The 12,958-nt window shown below is 34.8% G+C and overlaps 1 protein-coding gene across 17 annotated transcripts in view; it reads right to left on the bottom strand.

Moving 5' to 3' along the window:
* The window catches only part of MAP2 (microtubule associated protein 2), a 359,367-nt gene that overhangs the window by 51,528 nt on the left and 294,881 nt on the right, over positions 1 to 12,958 (bottom strand). For all 17 annotated transcript variants that reach the window (XM_072617435.1, XM_072617440.1, XM_072617436.1 and 14 more), the window contains 2 exons: positions 10,932 to 11,045; positions 7,819 to 7,896 (listed from right to left, as the gene is read on the bottom strand). In XM_072617435.1, the coding sequence (XP_072473536.1) occupies positions 7,819 to 7,896; positions 10,932 to 11,045 (192 nt within the window). The remainder of the gene's footprint in view (positions 1 to 7,818; positions 7,897 to 10,931; positions 11,046 to 12,958) is intronic.

Raw genomic sequence — 12,958 nt, 5'->3', positions numbered from 1 at the left:
ATTGTCCCTACAGTCTGCTGCCTGTGGCCCGTTGAATTTCTCTGGAAGCACCTTTCATTCCTGTCCAAATAGGCTGACATCTCAGTGTTGTATGAGGTTCAGCAAATAAGGGTACAATGAAATCAGCTTTCCCCCTTCAAATTGGCTAAATGTGAAACCACATAAGTACAATTAAAATAATTTGATGATAATCTAAATTTGAAAGATTTTTTTTTATTTTTTCTTTTCTATCCTGATTTTCTGTAAATCCTGGTGGAAGCAGCAGTCCTCCAACCCTGTGCTTTTAATCTTCTTATAATTGGCTCATAGGATTACAAAGTCATTGGTGTCCAGTCAAATACCACCAGCACAAGCCATCCTTTTTTGTCCTCCTCAGATGATGGTTTACCTTTGGGAGTTTTGCATTCTTCTGCTACAAAAGTTGCAAAATAAACCACACCTGCTTTCACCTCTGCTAAGCTATTCATAACAGAAATCAGCCAGATGCTATACTTTCAGAATCTATTAGATAAAGTAGATGAAGGAAGGAATGAAATCCCTTGGAATACTACAGTGTCTTGAATTTAGTGACACCTGGAAAGTTGACTTTGTGGGGCCACTGTAACCAGAGAGAGATAGAAAGTTATCCATTGAATAGAATTTACATTTTCCTTTAAAGAACTCTTCAGCCTCCCTCAAAAGTTGAGTGAATCCAAAGTGAAATTTTACAAAGACAGGCATATTGCTGGAAATGGCCTTGGTTTTGTTTTGCTTTTAAGATAAGAAGGATGGTGAAAATTCAGTTCTATATTTCTTTTTATAGCCTATTAAGAGATATTACTTTTGGTTGCCTCAAGAATGTAGATTAATAAAACTTTAGAACTATAAGTTACCTTAGACATCTTCTGGTCAAAACCCCTTATTAAAAACTTCTCTTTTAATATCAAGATTAACAGACATTTTAAAGTAGTAGCTTTAAACCATATTTATTTCTGTATCTGATAAATGATTACATAATTTAGAATGATCCCCAAATTTCTATCAAATCATTTATTATATTCTTCTCCATTTGTCCCAAAAGGAATCATGATGTACTCAAACTGCAGGTAACCTTAATTTCAAGAAGGGCAAGGAAGTGATCAATTATTGCAACTACTATGTGAGTATGCGAGTGCATGTGTCTGTGTCTGTGTGCTTTAATGAAATCTTTTCTTTACATTTACTGACTTATCTATTCATTCTTATCTGGAATCATTCATTCACAAAGACAAGGCTGCTTCTGGTTTGATGTAATTAGGTATGTTAGGTATACTCTTAGCCTTAAATATCACCTCCCTCCATAGACTTTCTAATCCATATGTAGCAATATCTAAATTTATCAACCTGAGAACATTTCTGAATGTAAGTATAATTAGCAACTGAGAAACATTCAAATTTTTTAAATACTAAAATTTCCAGGGAGAATATGAAAATGAGTAATACCCCATAGTAGTGATAGTATGATATGGTAGCAGGCATCACAGATTTTGTTTTCTTTTGTTTGCTCTTGAAGGAACCTTAAAAATATCTTGTCTAGATCTTTCATTTTGCAGTTGAAGGAACTGAAATCTGGAGAAGTTAAATGAGTTTGCCAGTGTCACTCAGGAAGTCAAAAATGGAGTCACAGTTTGAACTAAGGTCCTGTGACTAAGAATTCAATATTTTTTTCCCCTACAAAACAATATTACAACTGGCTCATACATTCCTTTGTGCAAGTTACTGGCTGAACTTGTCAATATAGCCTTTCTTATTGGGATCAAAAATATAAATTTCATACCTATTGGTATAAACTTAGAAAAAAAGCTAAAGGGTATGTCTATAAATTCAATTTTGATTAGAAATTCAGAACTAAGAATCACATAATTTTTTCTATAATATATTCAGTGTCAGAGTGATAATTTATTTTCCACAGCCAAGAAATGGAAATGAGAGATAAGCAGAAAATTACCATAATGGTGAGAAAAATTTTCCATTGCATTTGCTAACTCTTAAAGTACTTTATTAATGGATGATTTCAAGGATTTTGTTTCAGGATAGATGGTTAGAACTTTCTTTGAGCAGTTAATAATAACAATAATCTTAATAATAACTGATATTTGTACAATGCTTATGGCTAAAGGTTTATTTAAGTCTTTATTTCCCCCCTTTCTTACTCTAATATAGTGAAGGCAAAAACCTAAAATGAAACATTTGATTACATACATACATTTATATTACAATTTATCATATTATTATAATTTTATATTAAAATATGTATTATATATTAAACATTTTAATTTTAGGCTTTTGCCTTCACTGTTTTAAATAACTTCTCAGCTGAGAGAAATTGAATTGTAGAAAGTCTCTAACACTTGGCTGAATTGTGGACACTGGTCTTGACGCATTGCACAGCCACCAATATTTTGCAGTGACTAATGGGGCTATTAATCATTTCACCCTTTTCAAACATTTTCCATTATGATAAGCAAGCTCAACAGAGGTTATGGATTCAAAAATAAGTATTCTGTGATTTGCTTTCAACACTGATTTCCTGGAAAATGAAGTGGAAACTAAAAACACTTAAAGCTTCCAAAATGGCGTCCTCAATGCAATGACTCATCTGACTTGTTGTTCTTCCTGTTCCTGCCGCCCTTTTATGAAGTTGTCACAACTTGGAAGCAATCCAGAACCTTGCCTTAGATCTGCAACTTTTCAAAGAAACATTGTTTCATATTTTCAAAACCCTTTCCTTCTCCCCAAAATGAAAAGCTAAAGAAAAATTTTTTAGAAAAAAATTCTCTTTAAAAAGTTGCTCCTTCTCAGTTCTTGGTTGCCTTGAAGTCTGGCAACATCAAAAAGAATGCCTGGAAGAATCCAATGGACTCCTGCCTGGTATTATTGATTATTTATGTTTCAAGTCTCCTTTGAAGTCCCCAAAGCCTCAAGTATGCCTATCTAACCAGGCTCAATATGTGTTTAGGAGGATAGGGTTAATTATATTCCATCAATGACCTCAAATCTAAAGACACTGGAACCCCAGAGGGATACTATTTGTTATAAAGTGGTGGAACTTTGGAGGTGAGTTTCACCAGTCCCAATAGATTCCATCCAGTACAGTGTGATCTTAAGACCACTATTAGAAGGGGACCTCAGTATTCCCTAGCAAATGCTTAGTTACCTTCCTTTTTCTGCATTTGCCAAGTCCCACATACAAATACTTTGGATTTGGGGATGGTGGAACCTTTGCATAACATCAATGTTAGTTCTAGAGACCCACCACATGTTATGTCAGAATTTGACTACAGGGTAACCTGACTCATGGACTACTGAGCAGGGTTATAATGATCTATAACACAATCAACTTTGTATTTGAATAGTCAATTTTTACATAAGGGGAATTTCAAAATTGGTACTCAAGTGTTTTAACTAATGGACTCAGGTCTCTGAAATTCTCTTTAACATGAGATTTTGGTTATGCTCTGAAATTATACTTTGAAAATATTCTTTTTAGTATGTGTTACTATTTTACAAAGCATTCAGTGTCCTCTACCACACCAGAGGGTCTGTCTTGTTAGGGTTCTGCCTCTCAAATTACTTTATAGTTAACTACTGTATTCTTATTTATTTCCACTAAATTTATTTTGTAGATCCTTATATATGCCCTTGTTGCTTCTTCTATTAGGGCGTGGATTCTTTGCTAGTAGGGACTGTTTTATTCATTGGTTTTTCATCTCTAGCATCTAGCAAAGTGCATGGCATATAATAGGCACTTAATTATCAATTTCCTGATTGGCCCTTGAATCAGTTTTTTCAGTTAAAATGGTCTGATGCTCTTCCAAGAGTCCATTTTCTGGTATTTTCAGCGAATCCACAGGGATTTACTTCCCACAAAGACCCAGGGCACGGTTACAAAGTACAGAGCTCAAGGTTAACAGCCTCTGGTACGAGTACTACTCAGTCTTCTCAATCTTGAAAAACCTGTGAACTTTTCAGTTGGTACATTATCTGTTTGCCACCACAGCCTGACTTGAGAAGGAAAACTGTCTTCATGATAGGAATGATGCATTCCTTCTACAAGAACACTGGAACAATAATAGTCTCAACATCTTAAAACCGTAATTCTGACGTTGGCTGCACAGTGGTCCCTGAACTGGCTTTTCACCTTATTCAAGAATGCAGGCCAAAGATCCAGGACAGTCATGGGATCAGAGGCAAGAAGAAAGCTAGGTCATTTGAAAAATAGGTAGCTTAGTCCAGTAGGGCTACACTAATCATAAGCTTGCGAAGCTTCCTTAATAAACCCAGACTTCTGGGTATATTGTTTATTTATTTATTTGATGACTAAGTCATAAATCTTTGCAAGTTGTCCAGAGAATAAGTACAGAGAAACATAAGATTAATCATGATAATGTATTAGTAAATCATATCAATTAACAACCTCAAATTATTATTTTTAATGGTTCTTTATATGGAACCTCTGGGGGAAAGATCATCAAAAACAAAACAAAAAAATCAACCCACCACAATTAGTACAAAGTCACAGACCCTTTAACTCATGATGACTATTAGCTAATTTCAGAAGTAAGGGGATCCTCATCTCTGCTTAGAATATTGGACTAGGTCTTGGTCACTTTGTCACTTGGGTTAGAATCACCATTAAGACAGCTTGGATATGATTACTAACCCATCTTCAAGAAAAAGAAGTCACACCTTTTTTTTTTTTTTTCTATCCTGCCACTCACTAATTCAAAAACTCCACTGTAGTTCAGGCTGACTTTTCCTATACAAATCAATGAAAAGGACAAATGGAAACACTCCAGTAAGTCCAATCAGCAGCTATTTTTGAAAAAGACTGACTAGTAACAAGTTACTAATTTATTTTAGTTATCTAACAAAGTAAAACTGCTTATTTTAAAAAGTAACTGGTTATTTCACAGGCATCAACAGCTATCTAAATACATAAACGTATCAGGTGGGCCCTAGCCAATTTTTACCTCATAACTCTACACACCTGTTACATATCTGTGGCAATCAGAAGGGGTGAATGCTATCCAAACCTTCTGCCAAGGCTATAGATTTCCCTTAGCTTTAAACGTCTGGTTTGTGAAATAATTTCTATACTTTAAGTGTCAATCAATTTCAATTAGGCAAAGTAAAATGTTATGGAGAAAAAATGGATGTGAGTTGATTTTTAAAATTGCTTCTTTGTGTGCTTGTAACTCAGAAACATCTCTCATTTTAAAAGAGGCATTGGTTCTTGACATCAATGTGTGTGTGTGTGTGTGTGTGTGTGTGTGTGTGTTTTAACAATGAAAATCACAATTTAATCCCAAAACATTAAAAGTTGGCCTAAAATCATAGACAGTAAAATCATTTTGATGTTTCACAGGACTTAGATCCCAAACAGATCTTGATGACCACCTACAATCCACTCATTTTATAAGGAAGGAGGCTAAGGCTTAGAAAAGTGCAAAAATATGCAAATCAAGACACCCAGTTAGTAAGTAATGGTCAGGAGTGCAAGCACAGACTTTTTCTTTCTAAATCCAATGTTCTTTCCAGTTATATCTTCAAGTTAAATTTTATGAAAAGTAAAATGACCTTATTTCCTCTTCCCCTCCCCTCTGATAAGCTACCATAACAAAAGGTATTGAACTCAACTCCTGGAAGTAAGAGGACAGGAATTATTCTAGAAAAGTGACAACCATATCATCAAATGTTTCAATGAAAGGGTAAGACAAGTCAAGCCATGTTTTTTTCATATTTTAACTAAATTTGTTCTGATTTCCAGGGTTAGGTTTTCTCCATAAAGTAGAAGAAAGAATTATGTACAATTCCAAAAGGATTCCTTCCCAATTCCAAATTATGAAAAGACCCCTGGCCACTGAATGCATTCCTGATAGAATGTGAAAGTCAGAACCTGTTAAATCTGTGATACCTTATGTCCTCAGGAGGGCAGTCAGCTGCTCAATGACTATATCTGTCAATTAAGAGGATTAACTAGCCACTTAGAGATGAATGTACTTTATTATAAAATTACTTTTTATTGTTTTTAGAGTACACAACAAGAATGTAAAGTCCTTGGGGGCAAGATCTGTTTCATTATTGTCTTATATCCTCAGTACTTAGCATATTGCAAGTAGTATTGTAAGTAAAGGGCTCCTGAAACATTTTCTTTTGACATAGAGTTCAAAAGCTTGTAGATTATTTTGTATCTGGTCTGAGATTTTGCTGGTCTAGGGAATTTTCAGTGAAGAAACTCCCTATACCAGTGCAGATACCAACAGTTCTGTCTGTAATTTTTAATCTTAAAGACTTCTTTGGGGCACTGAGAGGTTAGGTGATTTCCGTGGGGTCACACAACCACATATCAGAGACAGGACATAGACCCATGTATTCCTAACTCTAAAACCACGTTTTTGTCCACTGCAGCACACTGCTTGATTTTGTAGAGGAGAAGAAACCACTCTAACTCACTAAGAATTGGAAAAAGAGAGATGCAGTATGCGGTAGTGGAAATCGTGCTGTATTTGAGTCAGAGGACCTGACCTATGACTGAATTTTAGGCTTGTCCTTTACTATTGGTGCAACCTCAGACAAATCAGTCAACCTTTTTAGGCTTTAGTCTCCTCATGTAAAATGAGATTGGGCTAGATATATTTTAAGGTCCCTTCTAGGCTCTAAATCTATGATTTTACAAAATTTGTATAAAATAGATTTGATTTAAAATTATTCTAGCAAATCTCGTGATGTTGCTGTAACCATGATACTATATGTATTTTTAAACCATAATTAGATGTATTTGGTTTTATATACATATATATGTATAAATAGACATAAATGTTATTATCAGAGCTCTCTGCAAGAAACAATTAAAACGACCAAAGAGGAGGAAGGAAATGGAAAGGTGGAGAGTAAAGTAAAAAATCAATTAAAGCATTAGCATGAATTTAGTGTGTCTTATACATATACACATGAATATGCAACACACTAATGTATTAGTGTGTATTCATCATTGAGATGTAACTTAATCTGTTACTTAATTCTGCTCTTTTACTTTAACACCAAATGAATGCAAGCAGTTTAATGGACACTTCAAACAATAAAGGGTTAATGGTAACATCCTGCCCTTAAATAGTGCTTTTTATTTGAGAGTTGAAGAAATTTTACACCAAGACACTGCCCTATTTTACCACTGGGGAGAAGAAAACTTACATAGCATTATATTAATGCTTCATTGAGTTGCTGGTGAACTGGACTTTTCAGATTCCAAGAACCCTGGTCTGGAAGGTGTCCTGCTAGGGATGGAACCCAGTTCCTTGGCTCTAAATCTGTCATTTTCAATCCTAGCTAACATTTTCTCAAGGTGGCATATGTCTCTCTGATAGGCTTAAGTTGGATTCCTGACATTACCTAATCGACTTATAAACATGTTAAAGTCATTCTTGGTGCTATTTAGGAGCCATTAAACATCCTGATTGTCCTTGCTGTCAGAAGAATCTAGTATTAGCGCAGTTACTACTGTTTATTCTAGCTCCTTAAAGGCAAAGAGGTGTTTTTTTCTTTCTTTGCTCATCACATACTCTGATTCCCAATTTTATTTCACTCAAATGAACATTTATACAGTATGCATTTTAAACCAATTTCAGTGACTTGAAGGATAAAATATCCTGTTAAAGCTAAGACAAGAGGAAAAAAAAGCTAAGGTTGAGTCAAAGCAAGTTCATCAATCAATATCTTAGACAGTTTGACCCCTATGTATTGGAGCTTGGTTCCCCCTTATCTGGGGACTATGTCCCCAAATGTCTCATGTGTGCTTACCTTCCTCCACTGTTCCAGTCTGTTCAGAGGCTGGTGATGGAGGTGGAGAGGGAGGCAGGTTAGCAGACTCTTCAACTGCTAGAGATGGAACAACGAAGAAATGGGATTGAGCAATTCGTAAGCTATGTATCTCATACTGATTTTAATGAGGGCTTTCTAGTCAATTCAAGGAAAGATACAAAAGTAAAGTTCAATTTATGGACTCAAAGATATCATGCTACGCATGCTTTTTAAACATCCATAAAAGCAAAGCACTGCATTCTTTTCTAGAAAGCATGTAAACCATCATAATAAATGAGCAAATATCTGTGGATAATGACCATCAATTTATTCAGCTTGTCTTTTTATGCTTGCTAGATTTGTAAATTATTTACTCCTTGTTCTTATAGACTGTATCCAAGCTTGCACGTTAGGATTGACTTTGGATTTGATCTGAAAGGGAAAGATGATTTCTCTGCCTCACTATTTTTCTGACTGTTATTTCTTTCAAAGTACACAATAAAAATTTTTGTTAAATTGTTAAAATATGGAAGGGTTTTTATCCACTTACATAAAAACACAAAATCCTGCTAGTATATGTTAACATTATGAACAAGTTTGTACAGATAAAGGGGCCCTTAGAGGAAAGAAAATATGTTAATGAAAATGTCTGTCTATCCTTTGACCTTGATACTGTAGATAATTATGAATCATGTTGGAAGGTCCTAAGGATTTCATTTAACTCAGTTAAAAAAAGGTCTTTAACATCTTTATATTCTTTATGGTCCTTACCAAGGGCTTTGCAGAGAAAATCATTATTGCTCAAGATCAGCAGTAGAATCTATCCATTTAAAATATATTATGAATTTCTATTTCATATTGAAAAATATTTACTTAATCCTTTAGACCTATTGGCAAATACATGGCTTTTCATGAATATCAAATACAAAAAAAATCAAAACATGAATTAGACTTTCTATGCACAATAAGTGCAGTAAGTCAAAGTTAGTAAGTCTAAGTTAAAGTCGTGTGTATGTGTGTGTGTGTTTGTGCCCACACTCAACAAACTTGAGGGCCTTTAATATCTTGCCTTACTTATTTGAGGACAATTCAACATATTTTATGTACAATTTACTAGAGTATATTATTTTCTTTCTATCATAAAATTGAAAGTAAAGAATTGAAGCAGCACAGATGAAAACTGGAAGAGGAAATGCAAACCTATGATGCAACGTATAACTGTAGTAGAGATGTGCAGGGGTCAGGTGTACCTCCCTACTGCTTTATTTACTGTATGTGCTTTGTATTATATGCAAATCTGATTTTCTTTTTTTCCCTTTTTCTTCTGTTTTACCTGTCTTCAGGACCCTCCAGTCATGGTTATCCATGCTTCCCAACCTCCCACCCTTGCAATTCCCTAAAGTACTTTTGATGTAAGGAATATATATTCAGATTAAAAAGTGAGTTTTTTTTTAAATGAAGAGAAATAAAGATTTTGATAGTACTAGTGAAAGTAGTTCACTGCTGTAAAATTAAAAGACGCATACAATTTGAGGTTGCTCTTAAGTATGAAACAGAAAATCAGTCTTTACATAGAAAGAGGAAGGAGAGTTACTGCCTGCTCCAAAATAGTTATGGTCATGACTTTAGCATATGATTTTCTAAGAGAATATAACCAGGGATATGACTGGTATGGTGTAAAGAACAACAAAAAGAAAATTTAGGCACCAGAATTAGATGTTTTAGCTACTAAAGATTCCTTGCATTTACGAGTTAGGCCAAATGGCTAATAAGGTGCTTTCCAGCCCTCAGATTCTGTGATTCTGCAATCTGTGAACTGGCTTCACTTCTTTCTAGGTTTGTGATTCTAAACAAATTCTTTTATCTTTCTAATCCATAGGTTTCTCATCTGTAAAATGGGGATAATAATATACCAGCTACCTTACAATGCTGCTGCAAGGAGAACACGTTGGAAAGCACTATACAAATATGAAAGTCATTGTTATTGTAACTATATTTTCAATAATTTTCCTAGGCAATGGGAAATGACAAGCCAAGGTGATGGTATGTTTAATTCAATTTAACAAATTTTTTTTGAATATTTACCATGTGAAGAAAAACGTTAATTGGAAGAGGAGACTGAAAGTTAGATAAAATGAATTTCCTACCTTCTTTCGGCTTAGTATGAGCATAAGGTACAAACACAGAACATTATAATACAAAATAATACATAAAATAGAAGACAAAGTGTTCTGTGAAGTCTGATAGTGGCCTTTTCCGGGCTACATAAGTGCTCCTGAAAGTGGACTTTCTAGGTTGGGATAACACTCAAGGAAAAGGTAAAAGGGTACGTTCAGGAAACAAAGAATAGTTTAGTTTGACTTGCATAGAGGGGAGCAGGAAGGCTGAAATGGCAGGGTATTACCAGTGGGTAGAGAGCCTTGGATAACCAAGAAATTTTAATTTTACTTCATAAGCAATAGGGAGCCACTGAAGAGTTTGTTGTATGTATGAGTAAAGAAGGGATAAGACTGGATCTCTGCATGAGGAAGGGGAAGCATAGTTTAGAAACAGAGGAGAATGGACCTCTTAGTTGCCCCATTTATAAGATAAGGAAGGGAATAGAGCAGATGGCCTCGAAAGTCCTTCCAACTTTTAGCCCTAAAATACTAAGCCCTGTTAAAATGCTATTGAAATAGTCCAGAAAGGGCCTATACTGAATCTTAGCAGTTGAAATAGAGAGAAAAAGATGGAGGAGAGATTTTATGGAAGCTCTGAAACCAACACTCGATAACCAATTGGAGGTAAGAAAAAAGGGGAAGGAGAAGAATTGTTTCTTTATGCTTAAAGCTGTGCAGTTATAACATGGCTTTTCCTGATGAAACTAGACTTTTCTCTAACTGATCTAGTTCTAAGTGGATAAAAGAACTAAGGGAACTAATTAGGGTAGAAACTCAAAACCTGCCTACCCCAAAGGGCCCTTAGGATACTTAGAACTTCCTTCTTATAAAAGATGACCTAAGGCCTAGAATGCCACAGCAACATTAGCCACCCCTATGAAGCAGAAGTGATGCAGCTGGAGGACGCAACAGAGACAGAAAATACAGACAACCCTGGCAAGCTCCTGTATTTACCTATAGGGAGTCCTGCAGGCTGGTCTTTAGGCTGGCCTTCTTTCTCTTGTTCGCCTTTCAGGACTGCAACAGCTTCTGCAGTTACTACTTGGACTATCCTTGCTGATACTTCCTCTGTAATAAATAGCAGCAAAAAGGAGAAGCAGAGAGGATAAAAATAATTTTTATCAATGCAATGAAAAATGGGTGAAAAAGGGGGAAACATCATCACCAAAAGATACAGTTTTCTAAACTGGCGTTCTCCAACTTCCACAAAAAAATGTTAAAAAAAAGATTATTCAAAAAACTATTCTAAAAAATCATTAAAACTCCTAGTGTAAGCAAATCAAAAAGATATAAAGAATAGTAAGCAGGCAAATATAAGATGATGTAAGTAAGATCAGAGATTTACTGATTTTATTTGACTTAAATTTCAATTCAGTTCAATAAGCAATTATGTCCCAAAAATATTGTGGTAGGGTGCCAAGGGGATGACAAAGGCCTTGATACTGACCCTGGCATAACTGCGTGAATATTTCAGTAAAGAAAATTAAAAAAATACACACATGAAAGTAACTATAATAGAAAAAAGCATGGTAAGTAAATAATGACTTATCTTCTACTTTAGGGACAAACCAGAATTAAATCTATAAACAGCTCCTTTTGATGCGAGCAGGGTAGATATTTCCAGTTTGTGTTCTTCTGACATAGGTTTTGAGCCTTGATGAAATCAGGCTTACCTTTATACAACAGGAGGAAGACTTGAATAAGGGGTTCTTGAAGGAAAAGTTCTCAAGAATGATAAGTTTTTATAGGACCTTCCAAAGTTTGTGTTCTTCTGGTATAGCTAACAGGCCTTCATGAACCTAGGTTCACCCTTGTGCCATAAAAGAAGGACTTGAATGAGAGGTTCTTGAAGTAAAAGTACTAAAAGATAAAAAGTAAACCCATGGAAAGCCTGTTTAAAGAAACCACCCTAGAAATATGAGAAAGGGTTGTTCATAGCATGACTTCCTTACATTTGTAAAGTATTCTCTTTACAACAATATTTTGAGGCAATTGTTGGCCAATGAGGAAATTAAGGACCAGAAACAGTTAGTGATTTGTCAAAGATAAAAGAGCTAATAAGTTGCAGAACTGGTCTTTGATCCTAGGTTTTTGATGGTAGCTTCCACAATCTTTTCCACTATGTTTTGGATTGAAATTTTATTGTTATGTGGGCTAATGTTATCTATCCATGCTGCCCTTTAAATACACAACTAAGCAGAGGAATAAAAAAAGGATCCTTAAATCTGGATTTCTAATTCAATGCTTTTGTAAATGAGATTATGCTTCCTAATACCCTACATGAGTAGCCCTAAACACCTCTTTCCTTTGAGGAAAACTACATGAGCTTTTAAAGTTTATAATCAAATGTACTCTAGGTTAACATATATATATAATGTATAATATATTCATGTTGCATATTCACATATATTTGCTCTAGCAGCTTTTAAAAGAAGCTAAATTGATATTTCCTATTTGCATGATATTTCACCTCAATTGAACAGTTCTTTACAGCCATAATTGTTAACAGATATACCATAATTTGGGTAGAAACCTTTAGGACACTGGTCACAGGTAAGTATGTTTAAACTAAGTTGAGTTAGGATTTTAAATCCACTACACTGAATGCTGCCCACTTATTTTATTTGGTATTAATATAGTTAATTTAGAGATTATTCAAAGTCACCAAGTGTGTATTGCATTCCAAAGTCAAGGCTGGATGGAAAAATAAGGTCTACAAATGACAAGCATTTATTAAGAGATTATTGCATGTTGAGCACTGTCTTTGGTTTTAGGGACATAAAGATTGCAGAAAAAGATTAAACTCTGCCCTAAAAGGGCTTAAACTTTATTATAAGAAACATGTGCATAGAACATTAAACACAAAATATATGCAAAGCAATTTCTAGGGGGAAGACACTAGCAACCGGGGTGGGGTGGAATCAGACTAGGCTTCTTGTAGAAAGTAACACTTGAACTGATCTTTGAAGAAATAAGAATTT

The sequence above is a fragment of the Notamacropus eugenii genome, chromosome 6 (assembly GCF_028372415.1).
Source record: "Notamacropus eugenii isolate mMacEug1 chromosome 6, mMacEug1.pri_v2, whole genome shotgun sequence".
NCBI classification, from domain to species: domain Eukaryota; kingdom Metazoa; phylum Chordata; class Mammalia; order Diprotodontia; family Macropodidae; genus Notamacropus; species Notamacropus eugenii.
This window is presented reverse-complemented; position numbering and strand designations above follow the sequence as displayed.